The 26,865-nt window shown below is 42.8% G+C and overlaps 1 protein-coding gene across 2 annotated transcripts; it reads left to right on the plus strand.

Annotated features, from left to right (window-relative positions):
- Positions 1-6,543: 6,543 nt before the first annotated feature.
- On the plus strand, positions 6,544-26,705 carry KLHDC10 (kelch domain containing 10). 2 transcript variants are annotated; one of them, XM_089527409.1, is made up of 9 exons: positions 6,544-6,728; positions 14,414-14,635; positions 15,648-15,802; positions 17,807-17,955; positions 19,760-19,844; positions 21,282-21,348; positions 22,547-22,594; positions 23,583-23,722; positions 25,181-26,705. In XM_089527409.1, exons 1-9 carry the CDS (start codon positions 6,584-6,586, stop codon positions 25,388-25,390), a joined length of 1,221 nt encoding a protein of 406 aa, XP_089383535.1. In that variant the 5' UTR covers positions 6,544-6,583; the 3' UTR covers positions 25,391-26,705. The 2 variants fall into 2 exon arrangements, with proteins under 2 accessions (XP_089383535.1, XP_089383536.1); XM_089527410.1 differs by lacking the exon at positions 6,544-6,728 and adding an exon at positions 6,772-6,799.
- The last annotated feature ends 160 nt before the right edge of the window (positions 26,706-26,865 follow it).

A 26,865-nucleotide genomic window follows, 5' to 3' on the forward strand; every position in this document is an offset into this window, starting at 1 on the left:
CTTATTCCTTTCTGATCCCATAGGTAACTCCACAGGTGTGAATACTGTGCTCCATCATTGCATCTGAGTAACTGGACCGTAATCCGTGAAAGCTCATATAAGATAAATCAATGACTTTTAAAGGGCCCCCAAGACTCCTTTAGCTCCTCTCCTTCTGTTTATCGTTAATATACATTTATTGTAGCATGGGTTTAACTCATTACACACCTGGAGCGTTAAACCAGAGGCTCAGGTTCATAAATGCAGTAGACCTTGGTCTAATCTGCATGGCAGAAATAATGCAGTTTGACTTGAACTGCCATGTCTTTTTGCGAGATATTTCTCCTTCTCTGTCATAGAGCTCTGGTGCCACAACAAACTACAAATCCCAGGATTCCATACCTGGGGCCATGGCAATTAAAGCTGTATCAAACTGCCTTATTTCTGCTGTGCAGAATCGACCACAGTGGCAGGTGGGACTGCAGACCGGGTCATTCGTGGAAAATTAAGAAAGTAGCGAAAGCAACAACAATCTTATTAACATTGGCTGTTCACAAAAATGGCAATAACTCCAAAACAATGTGGCACTTTGTTGTTATTTACAAGTCAGCTTAGTTAGACTTATGAATGAGAATTCTTCAGCAGCTCTTTTCTCAGAGCTTTCAGATTTTGGCCCATCAGTTCCTTGACTCAGTCAATCCGTTTGCAATGTGGGCTGCATCCACACTGCAGAAATAATCTAATCTGACACCACTTTTAGCTGCCATGGTTCAATGCTATGGAATTCTGGGATTTGTCATTTGTTGGGGCACTGGAGCCCTCTGACTGAGAGGGCTAAATGTCTCACAAAACTACAATTCCCAGTATTCTATAGCACTGAGCTATGACAGTTAAAGTGGTGTCAAACTGGATGATTTCTGCAGTGCGGATGCAGCCACGGTCTTCCCTTTTCCTACAGTCTTCCACATTTTCCAGGAGTATCTTCTTTTTCATGAGTCTTGCCATCTTATATGGCATCTATCCTCAGTCATTCTGGCTTCTATGGAGAGTTCAGGCACATGGATTTGTCCTTTTGGCAGCTCATGGGATCTGTAGAGCTCTCCTCCAGCACTGCGTTTCAAATGAGTTTATATTCTTCATGATGGTTTCCTCCTCCTTCCACCTTTCACATCCATACACTGAAATTGGAAAGACTGGGATGAATATGATTTTGGTATTCAGTGATATATCTTTGCACTTCAGGAACTTATATAATTCCTTCACAGTTGGGAAGGTATGTAGCAGTATTAAAGCCAAATAACACATAATCCTATTGGTTAGCTACAAATTGAGTACATCTGTTGAATCAACAGTTGAATGGTAAGTTGACACTTACATAAATCTGAATGTATTAATGGGTCTACTTTAATTGGGTAGATCCATTAAACTGATTTAATGGGTCTACTTTAAATCTCCAGTAAGATTTAGGCAACCTCCTGCCATCCAGGAAAACACAATTACAGCCCTTAAAGACCTCGAAAGATTGAGAAGCCATATGAGGCAATCTGTTCCACTGCTGGATAGTTCTTACAATAAAAAAGTTCTTCCTAATGTTTAGGTGGAATCTCTTTTCTTGTAATTTTAACCCATTGCTCCATGCCCTAGTTTTCTGAAGCAGCAGAAAACAAGCTTGCTCCATCTTCTACATGACATTCTTTCAGGTGTTTAAAGATTGCTATCATGTCGCCTCTCAGTCTTCACTTCTCCAAGCTAAACATAGCCAGCTGCCTCAATAATTCCTCTTAAGGCTTGCTTTCCAGACCTTTGATATTATTACAGTGGGTCCTTGGTATCCGCTGGGGTTTGGTCCCAGGACCCCCATGGATACCAAAATCCATGGATGCTCAAGTCCTATTATATACAATGGACAATATAAAATGGTGCCCCTTATATAAAATGGAAAAACCAAGATCTGCTTTTTGGAATTTTTATCTTTTGGAATATTTTCATGCAGTGGATAGTTGAATCCATGGATAAAGAATCTGTGGATAAGGAGGGCTGGCTGTACCATCATCAACAGAAACAAAAATGTTCATTTTTGACACCCTTTCCACCAAAGGGTGGAACATCAAACATACAGAATTGAAATCAAGAACAATAAAATGTAAAACTATAAGTATACATCTAGATATATATCTTGGTCGGCCTTCATGTTCCAGCTTGTCAATACACTTCTTGAACTGTGGTGCCTAGGACTGGATGCATTATTCCAGATGAGGTCTGTCCAAAACAGAACAGAGTGGGACTTTTGAGGTGCTTTTAAAAATGTCCCAGTGTCTCTCTCATCCTACCCATTTTCTCCCTTTGCCTTCACTTTGCTTCAGTTGATGCAACCTAGGGCTGTTGCCACACTGTGGAATGAATGAAGTTTGACACTGGGTTAACTGCCATGGCTCCCTCATATGAAATCCAGGGATTTGTAGTTCGTTGTGGCACCAGAGCTTTCCGATAGAGAAGGCTAAATATTTCATCAAACTCCCAGCATTTCATAGCAAAGAGCCATGGCAGTTAAAGCAGTGTCAAACTGCATTAATTCTGCAGTGTAAATACAGCCTGAGTCCAAAGTGTAAAAGTAGTTTATGCCGAACTAATTTAGCAGGGAGTAGAGGAGGGAGTGGGATTTTGCCCTTCCCAGAAAACCCCCACAAAAGCAAATCACTGCAGTCTCTCCTAGACTATGGCTGCACCCACACTGCAGGAATAATCCAGTTTGACACCATTTCAACTGCCATGAATCAATGCTATGGAATTCTGGGATCATGTAGTTTGTTGTGTAATTTGTTGTCCAAATTTGTAGCCATGCTCTGGTGCCACAACAAGCTACAGATTCCAAAATTCCATAGCACTGAGCCACGGCAGTTAAAAGTCTGCCAAACTGGATTATTTCTGCAGTGAGGATGCAGCCACATTAATAACTTTTGCCATCTTGACAGCACTCTGGTGTTGCTTGGCCACACGTATCTTGGTTTTTATCTGCAAAATCTTGGATACATCAGGAGGAGGATCATCCGCTTTAGGTGACCCTGGATCATCATGCTATGATGATGTTGATGGTGCCGACGCTGACAATATCAGTTGTCGGGGCGCCGGACGTTTTTTTGCCAAACTCTTTTGGGAGAACGTTCTAATCGGAAATTTTTGTCTCTTTCTTTTTAGCTCATCAAAGTGTTGCTGCAGAGGTTGCAATCCGTCGGTGATCATCCGGGTGACTTCAATGCTGCGTTCCATCCAAGGATCATATTCCATAATTTTGTCCTTTAATGTCTGTGCAATCCGAAACACTTCGGCAAATTTGGGTAATGTCCACATTGCTGGTTCTGCTTCACTTTCTTCATCGTCGTCATCCTCCCCTTCCTCTGTACATGAGTTAACAAGCTCTTCCAGTTCCTCACTCATTGACCCTTCCTGGTGGCCATCAATATGTTCTTCCACTTCTTCCTCAAGCATGTCAGTAAATCCTTCTCCACCAACTCGTCTTGCTGCGTGAATAATTTTCCTGACCTCTCCATCGATCCCTGGGAAGCCCTTACAATTATCCACCACTTCGCTCCATAAGTTTTTCCAGCAGGCACTTACTATTTCGGGCTTTAATTCGTCCATTGCAGCTTTGATGAACATGATTGCATCGGCAATAGTGAATGATTTCCAGCACTGCATGATGTCCACATCAGGGTCCGCATTCATTGCTGATATAATGCGCTCTAACACCAGGCGGGTGTACGTGGCCTTGACAAACCGAACGACGCCTTGGTCAAGGGGCTGGAGCGCCGAGGTTGTATTTGGAGGTAAAAACACAACCCCGACATTGTCGTTTTCATAGCAAACAGATTCAGGATGACCAGGGGCATTTTCTATTATTAACAGGACATTAAATTCCAACCCTTCCTCTTCCAAGTATTTTTTCACTTGTGGGACGAAGCACTGGTGGAACCATTCCATAAAGACGATGGTGGTCACGCACACTTTCTTTTCGTGCTGCCAGAACACGGGCAGATAATGTTTGTTTTTGTTTTGGAGAGCCCGGGGGTTCTTCGATCTGTACACTACGCCTGGCTTTATCATGTGCCCCGCAGCGTTGCCGCAGAGGACCAGAGTCAATCTCTCCTTCCACGTTTTGTGCCCGGGGGCCACCTTTGCGTTTTTATGAATGAAGGTTCTGTTGGGCATCTTCTTCCAGAAGAGCTCGGATTCATCGCAATTGAAGACTTGCTTTGGATGGTAGCCTTTCTCCTTAATCAACTTCTGCAACGCCGCCGGAAATGTAGCAGCGCCTTCTTCGTGGGCATACGCAGCCTCTCCCGTAAATTTGACGTTTTTCAGTCCAAACCTCTTCTTGAACCGGTGTAGCCATCCCTTACTCGCAGTAAATGGCTTGGAATATATCGTTTGAGGCGATCCCTTGCAGAAGTCTTCGTATAGGCTCAATGCTTTGCGCCGCAACACGTTGCCGTCAACCGGAATTTGTTTTCTGGTCATGTCTTTCGCCCACAAACTTAACGCCTTCTCCATCTTTACTAAGCACTTATTTCGCACTGTGGCTGTCATTTCGGCCGTCTGAGGCGCGACAGCAAAGCTGGCGCGGATTTCATTTTCCTTCTTCACAATTTCACGGATAGACGATTCGTTCTTGCTGTAGAGCTTCGCAACCTCAGCATACGATTTGTTTTCTTTCCTTATTAAGTCGAGGACTTTCATCTTTTCACTTAAAGGAAGCACTTTTCGGCTTCTCTTGCGCATTTCCAGATGGCCAGCATGGCTACTCTGGCACGCTGAGGCCATTAACATGCCTGCAAAATTGAGGGTCATACAAACATTAAAAAAAACAAACCCTATGTTGCTTTGGTAAGAACTTGGGGTTTTAAATCCAAAAATGACTTCAGATTTGCTCCATCATGTACCCTTTTTTCAAAACTTGCTTGATGTTTCTGTGTCGTAATAATGTATGACTGAATAAAATGATCCTGCAAAGAGAAAGAAAGAGGTTAACATCTTTTAACAGACGTTCAATCCACTTTAATTCACAGACATTGCATGGCAGGGGATTGGATCGGACGGCCGTTGCGGTCTCTTCCAACTCTGTGCTTCTATCCGAAATGCAAAAATCTATTCACAATCCCTAGAAGAAATTGCACAGGAACATCAGTGTCTGCACTTAATCAAAGCTGAATAACAAACGAATCGACAAAAACACTGAATTTGTGAAAGAACTGTGTGTGATATGAAATTTTTGTTGCGTTTTCCCCAAAACCCAGCACCCAAAAACTACATGAAGCTCCTTCCAAACATTTACAGACGGTTACCTCTTATCCAGTTTTAAGTCTGAGCTAAAGGCGATTTTGTTTAGGGAAGCTTTCCTTTCCGGCTTACAGCCCGACTTCTGATATTGTTTTATAGTCTCTTCTTTTAGAGTTATTTTGACGATAAATTGTTAGATTATATTTTGCTGCTTCTGATTTTACATTGAATGCCGCTGGCAGGTTTTTGTATGTATTTTGGTATGACTTTGGCAAGCAAATAATGATAATTATTATTACAATTCACGTCATTTCAGACTCACAGCGACCCGAAGGCAAACCCTTGATGGGGGTTTCTGGGCAAGATTTCCTCAGAGTAAGGTTTTCCAGCTCTATGATTCTGTGACTGCCTTTGCTTTCCTCTGAGGCTGAGAGAGTGTGACTTCCCCAATGGTTTCCATGGCTGAGGAGGATTTGAACCCGGGTCTCTCGAACCCAAGGCTGCACCTGAACTGTAGAAATAATCCAGTTTGACAGCGCTTTGGCTGCCACGGCCCAGTGCTATGGAATTCTGGGATTTGTAGTTTCTTGAGACGCTCAGCCTCCTCTGTCGCGGAGCTCTGGGGCCACAACAAACTACAAATCCCAGGATTCCATAGGATGGACTTAAAGCAGTTTAAAGCTGCATTATTTCTGCAGCCATGGCTCCATCCTGCAGAATCATGGGATTTGTAGTTTTGTGAGGCACCCCAAGGAAGGCCAAAGGCTACAAAATTCCCAGGATTCCACAGGATGTTGCTGCAGCACTTAAAGCGGCGTCAAACTGGGTTATTTCTAAGGTGTAGATGTACCCCAAGTTCAGTGCACAGTCCATTAAACCAGGGAGCTCCCTAAAACCTAAGCACAAACTAAAATGCAGTCCAAGGAGACAGAAATAATAAAGCACTAAAACGACAAACACATCACTAAATACTATAAACTATAACCATTACATACCCTTTAACGGAAAAGTGGCCTCCGACTTAAAATCCTGGCATTCCTGGGCTGCTTCTGGCTTCTTCTCCATCTGGCCATCGATGCTGCTCTGGCTTCGATTGCTCCTGCCTGTGTGAGCCACCTCAGAGGGACGGCGGAGATCGATTGCTCAGGCCTGCGTTTTGCTCCGCCCCTTCTCTCGCGATGCTCGCCTCAGCCCTTCTCCCACCCCTCAACAAACTCGTTGTCTATTGGCTCGCTCTGAGCAAACCTGCCGCTGATTGGCTGCCGGTGAAGGTTTCGACGGTGGCAATTCTGAGGGAAACGGAGGGAGGAGGAGAGGAGGCCCGGCCAAGATGTCGGCGGCGGACGGAGAAGGCTGGGAAGGGAACCGGCAGCGCGGAGGCGGCAGCAGGGGCGACGGTCTGGCGGCTCCCGTCCCTCGCGGCGGGGGGCTCCTCAACCGGTTCGTCAGGCTCCCTCCCGGCCCAGGACGAGGCGGTGAGAGGCGGAGGGAAGGGGCGCCATTTTGGGGACCCCTGGGCTTCCCAGGAGGAGAATGAGCCTCGGATGTGAGTCTGCGGCCCCGCGAAGGTCCCGAGGCAAGGAAGACTCGAAGGGGGCCTTCCCAGGGCTTCTCACCTTGGGTTCCTTGGCGGTCTCCCTCCCAAACACTATCCAGGGCAGGCCCTGCTTAGCCACTTCCTTCCTCTGAAAAAGAGCCTGGGATTCCGTGGCTGTCTCCCATCCAAAGGCTATCCAGGGCTGGCCCTACCTAGTCAGCTCTTGCTCTGAACTAGAGCCTCCAGCCCTTGGGATTCCTTAGCAGTCTCCCGTCTCAGGATCGCCCAGAACTGGCCCCGCTTCGCCCACTCTTTCCTCTGAAAAAGAGCCCAGGAGCCTTTGGTGGTCTCCCATCCAAATACCTTCCAGGACTGGCCCTGCTTAGCCAGTTCTTTCCCTTGAAAAAGAGTTTCCAGCGCCTGGGGTTCCTCTGCAGTCTCCCACCCAAAGAGTAAGTAGGTTGCCCCTGGCTAGCGCCCAAGATCAGGCGCACATGCGCCCACCTCTGCCTTCGAAGCGCCTTTTGACTTATGGCCACCCCATAGGCTTCTCATAAGGTTTCCGTAGGCAAGAAAGACTCAGCGACGGTTTTGCCCATTCCTTCCTCTGCAGCATAGCTTCCAGTGCCTGGGATTCTGGTGGTCCTGAACCGGCATCACTCCCAAGATCAGAAGGGCTTGGTGCCCTTGGAGTACTCTCTTTTGCAGCTTTGGCTTTTGCAGATCTGAGGATTCATGGGTTTTATTAACAGCTTCTCTGTAGAAATATCTAGGTCCTCCAGTGCAACTCTATGGTCAACTTTAGCCCATAGTCACACCAAAGGACCTAAAGGCTCCTAGAGAGAAGACTCCGCTGGGCAGAGTTTTTGTGGCTCTGGGGCTGTGCTCTGGAAGAGTTTATTCCAGGCATTTTGCCATCGTCTGTGGCTGGCGTCTTCAGGGAACGCTGGCATGGAAGAGAGTGGGTATATGTACATAAGGACAACCAAATGCAGCGTCCAAACACACAAATCAAGGAACAGGAGAGACATTGCAGACTGGGTCAGCCAGAAAAATCAGCAGCAGCAGAACATGTTATAAACCTGGACATAAAACACTGATGACACTGACATTCTGGACCATGCCAACCACTGCCATGTCAGGAGGCACAGGGAAGCCATTGAAATCCACAGACACCTGGACAACTTCAACAGGAAAGAAGAAACCCTTGGAGGAAACAGAGTTTGGCTACCGGCCCTGAAAAACACTAAAGTCAAGATCCAGCAAATGAAAACCACCCAGGGGCCGGGTTTTCCCAACGGACAGCGGTTCTGTAATTAGATAGACCCCCTGAGACCTTGCCATTCAACAACACAGATTAACATGGAAACCACTTGTATATATATATACCCCACTCTCTTCCATGCCAGCCACAGATGCTGGCGAAACGTCAGGAATGGCCTCTTCCAAAACACAGCTACAGAGTCTGAAAAACCCACAACAAACTATGGATGCTAGTCATTAAAGCCTTCAACTTCACAGACAACTGCTAGACATTTATAGCTCCTCCAGAGCAATTCTGGGGTCAGTGTTTGGCAGATGTTGACCACAGAGTTGCCCCGGAGGACCTAGAGATTCCTAGAGAGGTGTCCTCTCTGGTAAAAAATAGTGGTTTTGTTATTTGTGGTTTTCCCACATTCACGGAGGTCCTGTGCCCCTAACCCCAGCAAATGCAGAGGGATAGTGTATTTAGGCCATGTGTATATATGCCTTCAGACTGCTTTGTGGACATATGGATTGCTTTGACAGTGCCTTCCTTTGAAATAGAGCCTCCAGCTCCTGGGATTCATTGGTGGTCTCCCTCCTAGTATTAATCAGGGCTGACCTTGTTTAGCTTTCTAAGGCCAGACAGGCTCTTTTGGTGCCTTGAGTGTATTTAGGCTACTTGGATATTTATGGTAGATTTACTTCCCTGATGGAAGGCCATGGAAGGCCCCCAATGCATCACAAGAATCTCTCTCTCTCTCTCACACACACACACAGATCTGTGCCTTTCATTTTTGGTGACCTGTGTGGGATTGTGTGTATGTTTATATGTACCTTCAAGTCACCTGTCAAATTTATGGCGACCCCATGGGTTTTCTTAGACAAGGAAGAGTCAGCTTTGACATTTCTAGCTTCTGAAATAGAGCCTACGGCACTTGCTGCTATTCCTTGGTGGTCCCCATCCAAATACTAACCAGGGCTGACCCTGGTTAGCTAGATAGGTCAGAGGCCATTGTAATTGGCACACCAGGGAATTAGAGTCAGCCCTCCTTATCCACGGGTTTTTTATCCATGGATTCAAGCATCCGTGGTTTGAAAATATTTTTAAAAAGTATATATGGCAGAAAGCAAACTTGATTTTCCATTTTATATAAGGGACACCATTTTTCTCTGCCATTATATTTGATGGGATTTGAGCATCCACGGATTTTGTTATCTGTGGGGGATCCTGAAACCAAACTCCAACGGATAACAAGGACCCACTGTAATATACTGCTAAATGTGGTCCTGTCTCACTTAAAGCAAGTTGCAATAATTCAGTGTTTGAGCATTAAATTAGACTTGTTCATACTTGGTCAAGTGGATCTTGCCTGCAAGATGACTCCTGTAGAAAACCTGCAGCTCACAACATTTCTGAGAAAAGACAGGGAATGAGGCCTTGGGAGGATTTTTCTGCAGACTAGCACTGTTAGGAATCTTTGAGCTGGAAATGGATGTAGACCAGCCTCTCCCTTTGGTTGTAAGCTTCACTCCAGATTTTCTACATTGCAGATAGACTAACTGAAATGTTCCTGAGGGTCTCTTTCCATGGCAGGAGATCTCAGGCTTCACTGATTCATTAGGGAAGATTCAGTCACAGCTTGTTAGGCATCATGCTTTCTTTGGCCAAGTGTGAAAGCAGTCTTACCTTTGCTTCCTGCACTGTGTACCTTTCTGACCTAAACAGGTCCTGAGAACCCTGAGGGTAAGTTTAGGCTTCCTTGAGATGCTGTTGGTAGAGAGGACAGATAGATTGTCAGGCTTTTCCTCTTCAGCGTTTCTTGGGCTGGGGGGCTGGGATTTCTCCCGCTGATATCAGAGGAGATGCCCTTGGGCTCTGCTCAGACATTCATGCCCAGCTGTTAAATCCTGCCTATGTATGTCCTCTGGGCAAAAGAGTGTTGCTGAAGCATCTTGTCTTTCTTGTGAGGAGCAGGGATATGAAAAACCCCTCAGCATCAATCACAACGTGTTTCTTCCAATCCCATCTAAGTTTTCTTCGCTTTGGGCGGTGAGACTTTGTGTTTCCATCACTCAGATTTGTGTACGTTTTGGAAGCATTTTTCCTAATGTGCACATTTATTTCTGCCACAGTTTACCTGGTTTATGCACCTTTCCTTGACTGATCGAAGTGTTTGTATTTTTTTCCAACTGTGCACAGTTTGGCCACTCATATTTTAACATACCTTCATTCCTTTATGTGCACTTTGTTTCTCAAAAAATCCTTGCAGATATGCTCAGGGCAAATTGCACGTCTTGCAGCAAGCCTTGGAAGGTGAGAAAATGCTGCTTTTATCATAACTGTTGAGTCCCATGAAATTTCTCTCCATCCCTAGTGAAGAGAGTTCGGAAGGGTTCAGTTCTGGTCAAGGCTGTACCTGACAGAAGTGTCTAGAAGCACAACCCGCTGTCAGTCACTTAGGCAAAATATTTCAGGTTATTTTGTAGAGTTTGATTGCTAAACTAGTAAATGACATTAAAAAAAGAACTCACTGTTTGTGAAAGGCTTTGATGAAAACCAGACTGATTATTTTGTGCCGTTGATGTTTGGAATTTTTGCAACTTTAATGTGGGAAACCCTGGGAGGTTTTACTCCACGACTGTGTGAGTTGTAGAAGACTGATATCAGTATGACATTATGCTTTATAAGTGTTGATGCTGGCTGTTTTATCTTGAGTGAATTTGTTGAATGAGCAAACAAAAAGCCAGGACAAAATAACAAGACAGAATAACATAAGAGAAGTCTTTTGAAATATACTGGTATGTAACTTCATTTTTTGCAGCTCTTCCTTTCAGTGCTGGACCAATTTTGGCTGTTAACCCCGTCCATAAAATGCTTCAGTGCACATCATTTTGGCATCTTTATCAGACAAAGTATTTAAAGAGGTTTTTATCCAAAGCTGGACTAAACATCTAGGTTAGCACTCTGCAATGGATGTTGCTGAGCTGAACCTGGATGTAATATTGTTTGACTACAAAAATGAAAGTGGCTTCCATGAAAGTGTAAATAAGCATGTACGGTTTTATGCTGGAGTTATTTCGACATTAATAGCATCTTGAATGTTCATTTTAATTTAGTTTATTGATTGCAAGTCAAGCTTGAAAATCTCTCTGCCATTATAACATTTGATTCTGCATCCTGTCCTCTCTTGACCTGTCTATATCTAGGGCTTGTTTTGTGTGGTAATCTCACACAGTTTGCAGCAAATTCTGATACTTTGGCCCACTTTTGTCCATTTCTGTATCCATCTACAGCTTGATAAACCATCTTTTGGTTCCACTTTTCCTCAGTAAGGTCAATGCAGATCATTTGCAGATCACCTTGTTTTTAAATGTTTCTGGTGCATAAGGTGCAAACGCAAGCCAGTAACCATTTCTATTACAGACTTGTACACCTTATATTCTGAATGCTGAAAATGGCTTGTGGGTCTTGCATATCACACATTCTGACCCTTCAAGATTAGGCCAGTCCATCCTGATTCCAGTTTATGCTGTTAGCAGTACGATCCTGTTCAGTCGGCCCTTGGTATCCACAGGTTCTGCAGCCGCCGTTTCAACCATCCATGGCATGAAAATATTTTTAAAAACATTCCAAAAAGCAGTGCTTGATTTTGCCATTTTATGTAAGGGACACTATTTTACTACACCATTGTTTATGAGATTTGAGCATCCACAGTTTTGTTGTCCACAGGCGGTCCTAGAAGCAAACCTTAGCAGATGCCAAGGGCCCACTGTACGATTCAAAGTCATAACTCTTTATCTGGATCAGCCTGCAGAGGGATATTGCAGCACTTTTGAGACTAACTGAGAGAAAGAAGTTTGTAGCATAAACTTTTGTAGGCTGTGTCAGTTTCATCAGACGCATGGAGTGAGGTGCCTATGTACAGACATTTGTGCTCATGAATGAGCAGGTGTGTTTGTGAATAGTAATAGGAATGCAAAACTTGTGGGCATGGTGATGAGGTGACAGGGTCAATGGGTGGTGGTCCTTGGGGGACAAAGTTGGGAGGAAAAGATATTGTCTGAAACCAAGATGAGTAGATAAGCACATGAATGGTGGAGAACCTGAAAGGAAGAGTGACAAAATCAGTGAGAGAGCATTCATGAGTCTAGGCTGTTACTAGTGTTATAATATGTCTATTGTGTTCAACTCATTGTCAGTGGACTGGCGTTTGTGGATATATCCCAGTTCTACTGTTTCCAGTCTCCCTTTGGCCTTTTTTGTTCAAGGATTGATGTTCTGAGGTGCAGGGCAGCATGTCCAGGAAGACCAAAGTGTTCTGCAGCTGGGTTTTTTTGTACATTCCCATTCCTGATGCCTGTTATGTCCATTTATCCTCTGGTGCAGAGACTAGCCTGTTTGTCTAAAGTAGAATGCTGAAAGGCATTGTTGACAGAGAATGGCATATAGTTTTTTCTAACATTTGGTCCTCTGTTTATTTTAGACTCCCAGAAGCCCCAGCCAACTTAGCCCAGGGTCAGGAGTTATGGGAACTGAAGTCTGAAATCAACTGGGGGACCCATGGTTGGAAACCACTGCAGTAAAGGATGAACAAGTATAAGTCCCTCTAATGTGGTTGATGTGTTTAGGGCCTGTGATGACATTTCCGGAATAAATATGTGAGCATAGTTGACATCTAGTTTGTGGCAAAGTCTTGTACCCATCTCCCCATCTGCGTTGTGTGGCCTCCTATAGGCAAGTAATTGTTTGAGTTGGCAGTTGTATGTGACTACTGGGGGGGAGGGGGTTCTGCATTTCTTGTCTTTAGTCTGTCCTGTAGTAGATTAGTCTTGCCTTGTTGATTTGTTTTTTAACTTCATACGGTGGGTACTGTAGCTTGAAGAATGCTGGCTGTAATTCTGTGAGTTTGGCATCCCTGTCTTGTGGGACTGTTTCAAAGGTCTTGGCTTTAAACTATGGATTTGGTAGTATGTTCACAATGGAAACTGGAGACATGTAAGCACATGTACCCGTCAGTGGGTTTGCAATACAGTGTGGTACTTAGATGTCAGTTGTGGAGCTGTATGCCAGTGTCGAGAAAATAAACCTGTTCTGTCCATAGTTCCAGGATAAGGTGATGGTGGTGTAGAAGTCATTGACATTCTGGTCAAATATCTTGGATGAGTCCTTTCCATGAGTCCAAATGATAAAGGTATCATCAGTGTATCTAAGGTAAAGGAGAGGTTTCTGGGTACAGCAGTTAAGGAAATGTTCCAGGTCAACTACGAAGAAATTGGCAAAGGTGCTACAATATCCCTTTGTAAAACAAATGATTATTTCTGAGTGAACAGGTACAGGATTGCACTGTACATTTTCATCTGAAGTAGAGCCTACAGGACCTGGGATTCTTTGGTGGTCTCCCATCCAAGTACTGAGCAGGGCTGACCCTGCTTAGTTTTCTAGATCAGATGAGATCTGGTGTCTTTAATGTATATAGGACCTTGCAAAGCCATAACTGCACAGTTAAAAAATAGCTCACTGATCAATCTAGAAGGTTGCGGGGGTGGAATCTCCCTCTGCTTTTTGAAGAACAATGGTCTTACATCTTATCTCAACACCATTGGAGCAGAAGTGGGTCTTCCTTTGTAATATGACTCCCTTTCGATGATTGAACTGGTGCAAAGAAGGTATCTCTGTCTTCTGAGTCCATCCCTGTTTTTATGTAATGTTGCCCTTTTACATCCCATCTGACCTTGAATTTTTGAAGTTAGTTTTTAAAGACCTGTATTATAGCTTGTTTTTGTTTGTATTTGTTATTGTTTTCTGCCCTTTTTTTTTGGTAAGAAATAAAATTTCTTTAAAATAAAATAAAGATTTGGCCCCAAGGTTTCAATAAAAACTTCCAAAACATGACAATAATAAATAATAAATAATAAAATTTTTATTTATATGCCGCCCTTCCTCCGATCAGGGCGGCTTACAACATATTAAAATACAAACAAATTAAAATACACACTCAAATAAAATACACATAGAAAACAAACTAACAATAAAAAGCCCCATAGCCCAACCTCTTGGCCACGAAAGAGGAGGGAGGCCCACAGGATATTTATTCAGCCAGAGGTGGCTGAAAAATCCAACTGGTTTGTTTCAGATTCTTTGTTAGGATATACAATTTGCAGCTCTCTGATTGAATCATGGAGTCTAGGAATTGTTGGGTTTTTTGTTTCAGTGAACTTGAGTTAATCAGGGATTTGTCCTGGACTTCATGGAGCTGGAGCAGTTTGTCTTCTGACTGTGATGGCCGACTCTTATTATGCTCCATAATGTGTCCCTTTTCACAGCAATAACCAGCCTTCTTTCTCTTTGCTTATTAAACCATTGTCTTCCTCATTTAGGCCACAGAGTCCCCCCTGCCAGAAGTGGCCACCGCTGTGTAGCAGACAATGCCAACTTGTACGTGTTTGGAGGATACAATCCTGACTATGACGAGTCTGGAGGGCCAGAGAATGAGGACTATCCACTGTTCAGAGAGCTCTGGCGATACAACTTCGCTACTGGCATCTGGCATCAAATGGGCACAGAAGGCTACATGCCACGAGAGCTGGCCTCCATGTCACGTAAGTGCCACTTCATTATTGAATTTACTAGGCATACTCCTTTAGGACAGAATGCAATAGAGAGGCTCTTCTTTCCTGTCCATGAGAGGACTACGCCAGGAGTGAAGACTGGGACACTGTCCTGAGTCATTTTGTGTTCCAACTCCTGTGTCTACGATGATGTGTTAAAGCCCATTTGTAGACTTCAATGGACCCAAAGCAACCTCACTTCACAGAGTTGTTGGCTAGTAGTTTTTTCCTCTGTGCCAAATGTGCACCATGAACGCATTTATGAAAGAACCATTTTATATTTTTGTGCCCCAGCTGTGGCTAAAAGGATTATGAAAAGTGTGCCCCTAACAATGATCATGAGGTTATGTTTTTGGAGGCCATTTTTATCCCCTTTTTCTTAGGGAAAGCTACAGTTTGGGCCATGATAGATGTGTCATCCTATGACTCTGAGGGGGAAAAATCATATGTGGAGGTATTATTCTTGAGTCCTCAAAAGCTCTTACTTCCATGGATATGGGATTTGTGCCATTTGTGTCAGGCTTTTGAAATTCAGAGATAGAAGGGACATGGGGAGGGGCATTATTTCTGTTTGAAGCCATGAGTTTTATACAAATCATTGTTATTGTTTATATCCTGCTTTTCTCTAAAAATTGGTTGTCAAGGATTTGATACTCAATTAACTGAGACTCAAAATAATGGATGACCAGGGAAAATCATTCACATTTTTGTGTGTTTTAATATGTTTGTACATCCACTCAATGCGTATGTATGACATTTGCACTGCTCAGAACCCCTTTCACAGTGTACTTCCATGTGGATCATTCCTGTAGGTTAGCTGTTAACTTATAACAGGACACGTCTTCTCTTCACACTTTACACCATGATATTATTTTTGGTTGTACTGGAGTAGTTGAGAAGGGAGGGATAAATCTTAAAATAACTTTTTGAAGTTGTAATTCTGCATACCAGCCATGGTGCTTCAGTGCTTTTTGTTTTGTTTTGTTTTGTTTTGTTTTGCTAGTTGTGCTGCATGGGAATAACCTCTTGGTTTTTGGTGGCACTGGAATCCCATTTGGCGAGAGCAATGGCAATGATGTCCATGTCTGCAATGTGAAATACAAACGCTGGGCCCTGTTCAATTGTCGAGGGAAGAAACCAAATCGCATCTATGGACAGGTACTGAATGATTCTCGAGCACAACTGCAGCATCTATTAATTACTGCTCTGGGAAATTCCCTTAAAACTTAGGGACTATTGTATACACTTAATTATAAGTCGATCTCAAGTATAAGTTGAGGGCAGGTTTAGGGGCCTTTTGAATTTTGGTCTGATAACTCAAGGATAAAACTTAGGGGCATGTAGCATAGGATGTAAAGATTGAAGCAAAGGAAAATGATGCCGAAGAATTCTTGAAATAATTTTCAGGTCTCAGGGAATCCCTGCATTAGATCTAAAGTTCAAAAAAGAAAAGTTTGTCTCTCCTCACAAGTCACGATCTCTTGCAGAGCCCCTAGTACCCTCTTGCAGAATCATAAGGTTGTAAAACCCTGCCTTGAACCAGGTATTTTTTTATAATTAGTCCCCATATTTCTAAGATTAGGCAGATAAATGTAGTGTTTATTTTGGACATTATTTAAATAGCACTTATCCCCTATGGTGGTTCTCAGAGTGCTTCACAGTAATAAAAAAAACAGATTTACTGGGCGGGGGGGGGGGGGGGAGATGGTACTGCTGCCCTCACAATGATAGTGTCTGAACATTGTGTAGTGTAAGTGATGTGGTCCTTGGCTGTGTTCTCTTGAAAAGCATTACAGAAAGTGAGGCAGGCTTGGGATATAAATGGTCTTTGGAGGACTCTTTGCAGTCTACCAGGGTCGTGCCACCTTTGCTGCTGTTGTGATTGAAATGACTTCAGCATTGGAGTGTTTTACAGCAATCTCTGCAGTTACTACTCCAGGTCTGTGGTAATACTGGCTCTGAAGCCAGGCAGTGCTCAGCTGTTTGCTCAGGGGCTTGGCCTTTCTGCATCCTGGGCAGCAGGCATCTTTATTCCCTCTTGCCTGACTTCTTCAGAATTTCTGTGTGTGTGTGTGTGTGTGTGTGTGTTGTGTGTGGTCAGAAAAGGGACATTTTGGCCAGAGGAGAAGGGCTGCAAAAGCAATCTTGTGGATTGCCTGAGGCCCCAGGGCTATGCTTTGTCTATTCCTGATTTAGCTAAAGCATTTGGAAAAAACAGATTAGCAAATATTTGGTGACAGAGACTAAACCACCCAATATTATTCTGTGAGTGTAAATACCTCTTCTCTTCATAAGCAATTTGTGGGGGACTTGATAGCCAAGGTTTTGATCTTAGGAGCTTTATATCAGGGAGGAGCAGGTACTTTCTTCCTCAGTTCCTATATATTCATCTGTCTTTCTGAGCTGTTTTAGCTGTAGGTCATAGCAGTCAATGCCTGGTGCTGTCAATGACCTATAGGACCAGAGCAAAAATCGTTATGGATTGGCACAGTTAATTGAGCTTGGTCTGAGGACATGAGGGGAGGCAGCAGGCCCATGTTTCCTAAACAATGACCTGGAGCCACACCAAGCTGTGATCATTATTATTTCATTATTTTATTTATTTATAATCATTATTTGAGTCCTGGAACTCAAGGTGGATTACAAAAGCTGCAATGGATGCAGGTAAGAGTTCACAGTGTACAAAAGTTAAATGCAGTTAACTACCAATGGATTTTAAAGCATGCTAAAAGAACACCTATTAAAAAACCAAAAAGAAATATAGACAATACAGCCCATTCCTCTTGAGCTGTTCTCAAAGGCCTACTGAAACAGAAAGTTCTTCACTTTCCTATGGAAGGGCAGCAAGGAGGATGCCAGTTTGACCTCTCTGGGGAGAGAGTCTAGAGCCTGGAGGGAGCTGCTGAAGAGGCCCTCTCCCTGTTCCCACCAGATGTACCTGTAAGGCTGGTGAGATAGAAAGGAAGGCTGCCTTGAGTTCCAGCCCAGTGGGGAAAGTAGTTTGTGGAGAGAAATGAAATTAGTGAGCTCTGTGTTGGAGTTCCAACACACAGACCCCCAAAAACCCTAGGATTGGAGGCTCTACCATGTCCTTTTTAGAGTGGATTAAAGGGACATTTTGTTGATCTGCTTGTGAATGTTCTCTTTTGTCTGTCCTGCCAGGCAATGGCAATCATTAATGGATCCCTATATGTGTTTGGGGGAACAACTGGCTACATTTACAGCACAGACTTACACAAGCTGGACTTGAATACCCGGGAGTGGACCCAGCTGAAGCCAAACAATATGCACTGTGACATGCCAGAGGAAAGGTGAGCTTGACCAGGACATGAGTTATCTTTCTGATAGGTTCAAAGGTGACCCCTCTTGATTCCTGTTACCATCTTGATGTTTTGATAATACCTTTGCCTTCATTCATTTTGTATGGACATGCTGCAATAAGACAAATGCTCTTGTGGAAAGGATGTGGTGAGGCTTGCTATTCCTTAACTGACATCTTTGTTCTCACACTATCTAGACATAAACCTCAACTATGAGAGTTTTCCCACCCAATTTTATCTTCAGCTGCTACTGAGAAAACCTTTTTTTTATTTGTTGTCATTTTTCTTTGCTGTTAAGTTGACTTTGACTTATGATGACCCTATGAATGAGAGACCTCCAATCAGCTGCCCTCTCAGGTCTTGCAAAGCCAGGGCTGTGAATTCCTTGATTGAGTCTATCCACCTGTATTACAATCTTTATCTTTTTCCTAATGCCTTCAACTTTACCTGGCATTAATGACTCGTGTGTTTAAAGTATGATAGCTTCCGTTTAGTTATCTTGGTTTCTAGGGAGAGTTCAGGCTTGATCTCTTCTTGGACCCATTTACAGCTATATCTCAGTTAATAAAGTCTCTGACAAAGAAGCTGGAGAAGTCTGATCTGGCCACATTCCTTGGTTACATCCTGTTTGGATTACTGTAATGCACTCAATGCAGTGCTGCCTTGGAAAAGTGCTCAGAAACCTCACTGTTATTTGTTATTTGATGTTTTTAATTTGTTGCCTGCTTTACTTTATTGAACCCTTTCCTGTATTGTTTTGTATTATTTATATGTATTGTGGTATTAATTCTTAGATTGTACGCCATGGGAAGGTTTACTTTATCCATTTTGTTGTTTGTATGTACAGTGCTGTGTAAATCTACAGCGCTATATAAATAAAGCATAATAATAATAACGGCCCAAAGAGCTGCAGCCAAGTGTTAACTGGAGCTGGCTACAGGGAGTACACAACTCCTTGTTGCAACAGCTCCATTGGGATCTGGTCCATTTCCAGGCACAATTCAAAGTGCTGTTTTTGACATATAAAGCCCTATACAGGTTTCTTCCAGGGTTATTTGGAGGGCTGTTTTTATGCCATCAGGCTTCTTCAGACTGATAAGGTTTAGGCTTTTAAATGCTATGTGATTCAGATGTTAAGGTTTGTATATAGTTTTGAAGTACATTATATTCTTGTAATGTGTGATTTTTTACTTTGTTTATTTTTTAAACATATTTATACTTTTAAAAAGTTTTGTATGGTTTTCAATTTGTTGTTAGCTGCCTCGAGTTCCTATATTGGGAGAAAGGCAGGATATTGTATGTACAGCGCTGTGTAAATTTACAGCGCTATATAAATAAAGGTTAATAATAATAATAATAATAATAATAAATAAATAAAGTTTTCCTGTCCACCCAGTCCCTCCTTTTTTCTTTCTGTGTCTAGCTGGAATTGTTTAAAACAGTTTTTGGAAGGTGGTAAAGAAGGACTCGAGGAACACAGATTTTTGAGTTTCTGGGCTGCGGTAGTGTGTCTGCAGTAATGCAATGAAGCCAGAGCTGAAAAATAATGGGTTTCTCCCAAGTCAATCCTACTATAGCTGCATGTGCCTGCTTACAATAGGCAAGGTAGATAGTTCTACTGATCCCAATAAGACTGATTTCTGCTACTCCTGAATTTGGAAATATTTTGTATGACCCTGCTAGCAGGGCTCCTTGCTGGAAGAATAAACTGAAGAAAGTGATTATACCCTAAAGGAACAATATAATGAGCAGGTTAGTGAAGGTAGAAGTAACACATCTGGCTTTGTTCCTTCAGATATAGACACGAAATTGCACACGATGGGCAGAGGATTTACATCCTGGGAGGTGGAACATCATGGACAGCCTATTCCTTGGACAAGGTAATGTGAAACTGTAAGGAGCCGCTTAGCAATTTGATTTCTAGCTGCCAAGAAGATGAGAGAGAAAGAGAGAGACGGGTAACTTGTACTGTGCAAGGAAGTAGAGGAGTTTAAAAAGTAGAATGTTGGTTATTTGATTTATTGATTGATTTATATATAGCACCAACTATGTACATGACACTTTACAGAGTAAAACAACAAGATCAAAAAAACTTCCAGCCCTACCAAAGGCATATTGTCTAATACAAACACACACACACAAATGAAGGAAAAATGCAAATGTAAAACTAATGCAGTACAAAAATTACCCAGGTAGAAATACAAAAACCAATGTAATATAATATGAAGCAGACTGACAAATATTTCAATGATAAATATTTTGTTGTTTTGTTTCTTATACTGTCATGGTCAGTAGGAAAAAAACTAAGGAGTTCTGCTGGGTAAGACCAAAGCACTCTCTAGCTGAGCATCCTCTTCCCCACCATGATCGATGAAATGCATCTGGGAAGCCGAAAGGCAGTGCATGAGAGCATAGCCTACTCCTGCTGTTAGCTTCTCATCCTTGAGAATAGTAGCCGTTTATAACCTTTTGTGAATTTGACTAATCCTTTCTAAATGTGTCTCTAACCTCTGTTTGTGAGAGGGAAGTCCATAGTTTAGTTGGGTGAAGAGGGCTCTTTTGTAGCCTCAGATGATTTTAATCTGCATTATCATTGGAGCTCATGCTTCTCTGGACAAGTCAGTGAATACAAAGCCAGGCTTCTGATATCTCAGGATTAGAGTTATATCTTATTTGTATTTTATGTGCCTCATCATTTGGTTTGTACCTTTGTCCTGTGCCTCCTCCAGAACATCTGACATCCCCTCACCCCATTTTATAATGTGAAAAACCTGTGTATTTCTGGGCTGGCATCCTGGAATTGAGGCTTTGGGTTTTTGCACTTTTCAGGAACACTGGGCCTCCAAAAGCCCCTGAAATGTGAAAAATTGAAGCCAAAAGTGAATGAGAAATCAGTGGGGTTTCAGTTTCAAAGTTGCTCAGCCCTGATTCAGTTCTTCCTTTAAGTAGGTCCTCTTCTCCAACACTTATGTGCCCATTCCTTGTATTGTTGGAATATCTACCCAAAGAGAAGCAAGTGAAATAATAAAAAGTCCTTTGAGAGAGTCGGAGGGCCAGGCAGGTCAGCTGCCCAAGAGATTGTGTCCCACCTTCCTTCAGGACCAGCCTGTCCAGATTCCTGTCCTTCCTCTTGCAGTTGAACACCAAAAGGCAATGTTGGCGCACGTTTTCTGAACTAGGATACCTCTTGCAGGCAATGCCGTGTTGTGCCTTTGACAACTTGCTGCCAGAAGCCTGAGGCTTAGTCATTGCTTTCTTCTGTTTCTCTCATCATTGTAACCATCTGGCTATAATTGCATTCTTTTTGACTGCTTCAGATTCATGCCTACAACCTTGAAACAAACACCTGGGAGGAAATCGCAACAAAGCCTTATAAGAAAAAAGGTAAGCGTTTGAAAACAGCTTTTGTTGGGAAGGGTTGGAAAAAGGAGCATCTTTTTAGGTGGAAAGCAAGTTTATGTTTGTGAGCCAGTTACAGCTTCAGAAGAAATCTATAGCTGAGAACATATTTTTGGTTCTTTGTGTGCTTTAAAAAAAGTCCCATAGATTAATCTGGACCATATACCAACAAGTTGCATAGACCCATATAGGTTGATATGTGATAAATATCTGGATCTTTTCCCCCCATGTCCCATATTTGTTGCTAACATGGGTTTTGTTGTCGAATTTTAGACTGAGTTTTAGAAATCTGACTCTTCAGAGAATGTTTCTTGATCAGGAGCCAGGCAACACCATTGACACTATTTCAGTATCAAATGGGGGGTAAAAGGAATTGATTAGCACCTTTGAGACTAACTGATCATATTAGTCCTCTTGTTTCGTATGTGCACCTGAAGAAATTAATTGATAACCATGAAATTGATAACCACAAAACCATAAAAATAAATCAATCTCAGAAGTGCTAATGAATTCCTTCTTATCCGTTTCATGCTGGAACAGACTAACAAAGTTCTTTCTTTGAAAAATGTTTTGTGGAAGTGGGATGTTCGTTTTAAAGCTCAGCACTCCTGATTTCAGTTACCGTTAGCTCTGATCATGCATGGTATGCACCATGCAGAGAACTCTCCTTACTCAGTTTAGAAGGTTAAATCAATCCATTAGTTAACATCCTGTAACCTTTCTTGGAATGTAACCTTGTTCTTAACATACTTTTAAAACTGAACTTCTGTAGATGAATTTCTCCTTTCTGTTTCAAGGCAGGTGGCCAAAGTGCTCCATAAGAGTGTGTTCATTCCTCTCCCGCCCCCTTTAGATCTTGCTGGCATGCTACAACATCTTGAATTAGTTCCCTATGGTTCCACAGAAAGCCAACACGTACACCTTCTTTCCTTTAAGCATGATGTGAAGAAGTAGAAGAGTTTCTCTATCTTTGCCTTTTATATTTTCACCCATGGGGATGAAAAAGCAATTGATGTTAAATGACCTTAAACAGGCTGAAGAACCAGTAACTTTCCTGACTGTTAAGATAAAGTGCTGTTTTTTCTTATGGATTCCCCACCTTCTGTGTCTGTGCTAGAGCTGTCTTACTCAACAGTCTTTTCTTCTGTTTCACTTGCCAACAGTCACATTTTTTGTTACACAGAGTTCCCAGCGGCCAGAAGATGTCACAGCTGTGTACAGATAAAAAATGGTAAGAGTGGCTGGCATGGGACATTCTTTTTAATGGTGGGTGAAATCTCTGATTTAGAACTTTTTTTGCCTGTGAGCCCATCAGTACACATACATACACCATGAGCTGCTGGGATGTCTTGGACTATTAATGAACATTCTGCTGTTTGAAGGAGAAAGTCAGTTAGTGCTGGGAAAACCCAAAACAGCTGGGGTGAGAGAAACTGAATGTTAATTGGATTGCTGATTTTATACACAGAGCCTAGGAACAATACAGGACATGTGTTGCAGCTGATTTTGAAAGCTTTTATGTCCCTGGTGGGGTGGGGGGCAGGAAGGAAGGAGGAGAAAAGTCAAAGCTTGGAAAAGTTACACTTTCCATCATTGGAGGAGGGTATCTTAATCTGGGTTAGCTCCTTACAATTAGCACAATACCTTGTATCTGCAGCTGAAGAAGAATTTTCATGCTAAGTAGCCAGTGTTGCGTTTTTTAACAAGTCCCAGAATACCCCAGCCAGCATGGGCACTGGCTTTGTTTGCTGGGGGATTTTGAGAGTTGTGGTCCAAAACAGTAACTTTTCCAAGCCTTTTCCCTCCCCCGTCACACATTTAGAGTTGGTTGTACTCATTCATTCCACCTGTCCTCCAAAGGCCTCCAGACTGGATTCACTCACCTACTCATTTTATCATCACAACTACTCTCTGAGGTTATATTAGGCTGGGAAGATATGAGGTTCTTGGCTTAGTGGATATTTTGAGTCTAGACCTCCCTGGGCTATTTCTGGCTACTATACACTGGATTGAATGATAACAGTGTGTGCTAGAAGCTGCAGCTTCCAGATGAAATTGGAGTCTTTGTTGTTGCTTCAGAAGCAACTGCCCTATTTGAAAAACAAATAATCAAATTGTTAAGGGGTCAGATCTATTCTGGGCCATGTTTGCAGTAGTCTGTTCATTGAGGGAGGGGGAAAATCTGTCTTCTTAAGCCCTTGTGTGGTCTGTCAATTCAGATGTCTTTGTCTGTGGAGGATACAATGGAGAAGTGATATTGGGAGACATCTGGAAGCTGAATCTGCAAACTTTCCAGTGGGTGAAACTCCCAGCTGTTATGCCCGAGCCAGTCTATTTCCACTGTGCTGCTGTGACTCCGGTAAGTGGCTGTGAAACTTCACACAAACCCACATGCCTCAGTAATTTCCCACAAAAATTGGCCACCAAGGTGTAGGTCACTGGATTAACCTCCTGAGATAGAGAAATAGATTTCCATAGGTTGGCATCCAATAAATCCCAGGGCTGCTGCATATGCAGAAGAAAAGAGGGCTGTAAACAGCCATTTCTTGCATGTTCACCTCTCCTAGGCTCACATTAGGCACTTTTGCCTTTGTCCATTTCAAAAGCAGTTTGAGATCACAGATAAAGGATAAAAGACCCTTCCTTTTTTCCTTCCTCCTCATCACATTTTCTGTATTTCCTGTTTGTTGCAGTCAGAATGCCTTCTAGGTGTAGAATTAAGTACAGTTGGCCCTCCATATCCACAGATTCAGCCATCCACAGCTTGAAAATATGTATATAGGTTCCCAAAGAAAACCTTGATTTTACCATTTTTGATAAGGAGCACCATTTTCCTATGCACTGTATTCAGTGGAACTTCAGCATACATGGATTTTTGTATCCATGGCTCCTGGAACTGAACCCCAGTGGATACTAAGGGTCCACTGTACATTTGTAGTTTGGTGGGATAAATAAGCCTTACTCAGGGCCCTTTCATTATTATAGAATTCTAGAGCTATGGTTTTTCTTTTACTGCCATGGCAGTACTTTGGGGGATTCTGGGGCTTGTACTTCCTCAGCAGTGTTCTTCCCTTCACTGCTGAGTATGAACGTAAGGTAAGGGGACCAGCATTTAATTTGTTGAGGCTGTAGAGTTCTCTGGCTAAGAGTTATAAGTACTCTTCCAGGATTTGTAAGCTGCAAATCCCAGGATTCCATGAGGTGGCACTATGGCATTTAAAGTGGAATCAAAGTGCTGTAACTATGCCGTGTGAAAAGGGGCCCTCGAGTTGGTATTTCTTGGTGAGCTTGCATTCATACATTCACAGTATTTTGGGGTTTTTTGTTGTTGTTGCTTTTGCTTGTTTTTTAAAAAGCCTCCGTTTTGAACAAGCAAAACAATGAAATCTACCCTGTGGTAAAGAGAGAGTGCTACATCATAATTTTGCCATCTGAAAAGTGTGTGGGGCGGGAAATGAAGATGGATGGAAACCATCCATTTTGCAGTATACCAAATAAAGTGTATTATTTGGACAGGAAGTCTTATTCAATCACAGTCTTCAGGACTAGGGTGCTGCACATGTTGATGCCCAGCTTTAAAAACACGAGCTATTGAGTAATACATACAATGCCAGCTCCCCTGCATGCTCTTTTCATGAAGGTGGCGGCTCTCAAATAATTGCAGAAATGTTCCTGATTTATTTATTTGCTCATTCAATTTCTGCCCCACTTTTCTCTCAGTAGGGATTTTAAGAGCGTATGTTGTGCATAGTTTGCAAACCGATCTTGGACTGAAGTGCTGTATGTGTCCACAGTCCTTTGTTCTGTTTCCACACAGGCTGGCTGCATGTACGTCCATGGAGGTGTGGTGGACATCCACAGGAACAGACGGACTGGCTCTCTCTTTAAGATGTGGCTGGTTGTGCCTAGCCTTCTCGAACTGTCTTGGGAGAAGCTTCTGGGCTTTTTTCCTCATTTAGCAAAGCTCCCCAGATCACAGCTTTTGCACCTTGGACTCACACAGGGACTCATCGAGCGCTTGAAATGAGTATCTTCTGCTCTTAAAACACTAATTTAAGAAGTGACTCCTCTTGCCCTTCTCTCTTTCTCTCCCTCTCCTTCTCTCACTGCCCCTTCCCCTTTTTCTCCCTCTATTTATGAGTACGCAGAGGATGCTGCTAAGGAAATGGAGAACTCTGCTCCAAAGCCTTACTCAGCAAATACATCAGATGCCTTTCTTGTGAATTTTTATTTTAAAGTTTATGGAAGTCAGCTTATTTTTTTCTTAATTTATGGATACTTATAAATACATCATGAACGAAACGATATTGTTACTGAACTAATTTGTGCTTTTTGCTGCATGCATGTTGTCTCAGAAGGGAGAGGAGTGAGCAGAGGGCACAATGTCCTGCCTTCCCTTTTCCAGCTCCTTGATATTGTTTTGTAAGATCTGCTTAAATGCATAGAATATGCTGCAGCAGGTCCAGGTTGGCTTGATGTGGAATCTGTCCTAGCTTGCACCCACAGCACTTGGCCTTTTTCAAAAGTGAACAAATCATGTCTTCTGTAGGCCATTCTCTGACAAAGGCTTCAGCCGGATGTCACTGGCACAGCGTGTTGTGGCTTTCTCAAATGTATTGTTATTTCTTGCCTTTTCATATTGGAATACCCAACTGGAATTCACAGCTGACTGCCTGTAGATTACAATATTGCTCTCTATCCCAATTGTGGCATGGAGGGACAGAGCGTGTTCCTACTCACATTCAGCACCCAAGAAGAATTAATGGAGAAAGAAAACCATGAAGAGGTGAAAGCTTGTTGTTTTCCCCCATCTCGTCACAAACATGTCAACGTGAGAACTTGGAAATTAATTTTTAGCGCTGTAACTGTTGCATCAGCCCTGTTTTTTCTTCTGTAGGTACAGCACTAAATTCCACCGGCTTCTGGATTTTCCCTTTTGCTCTGAGCGTTGGTTTGTTTTAAAAATCCCAATTTCAATGGACTTTATCCCTCTGCCGCTGCCACCGCCTTTCCAAAGGTTTCATACTAACGGGCCATTCATTCCTTCATTCCCAGGAAATGCCACATTGGCACTGCTACGTCCTCCCTTTCTTGCGCATGGGCAAGATGCCTGACATTTTGCTGCAAACAGTATTCGCCTTGTTTCTTCGTCAGAAATGCTGGAAAAAGGAAACTGTGACTCTGTCTTAAGTGTTTGTTCCAAGTGGCTGTGAAAATCAGTTCTGTAGAATGTATGCCAAACAGCCATCAAACCAAGCATTGTGCCTGGCTCCAGAGGCTGGGTTTTTTAATCCTTTTTTATTTGTGCATTCTTTTTGTTTAAAATTGTACATGAAATATCACTGGTGCTTCTTGTCATGTGTCCTTTTTAAAACTCAATTACGTAGACTGTCCAGATTGTGTGTGGTAGCGGTGGGAGGAGGCTATTTAAACAGCATATTCATGTGAAACACCAGGCCATTGTTTAGGCTCTGACCGCCACTCCCTCCTTGTTGGCTGTGG

This window comes from Sceloporus occidentalis, unplaced genomic scaffold (genome assembly GCF_023333645.1).
Source record: "Sceloporus occidentalis isolate IW3139 unplaced genomic scaffold, rSceOcc1.0.p SCAF_5, whole genome shotgun sequence".
Lineage (NCBI taxonomy): Eukaryota > Metazoa > Chordata > Lepidosauria > Squamata > Phrynosomatidae > Sceloporus > Sceloporus occidentalis.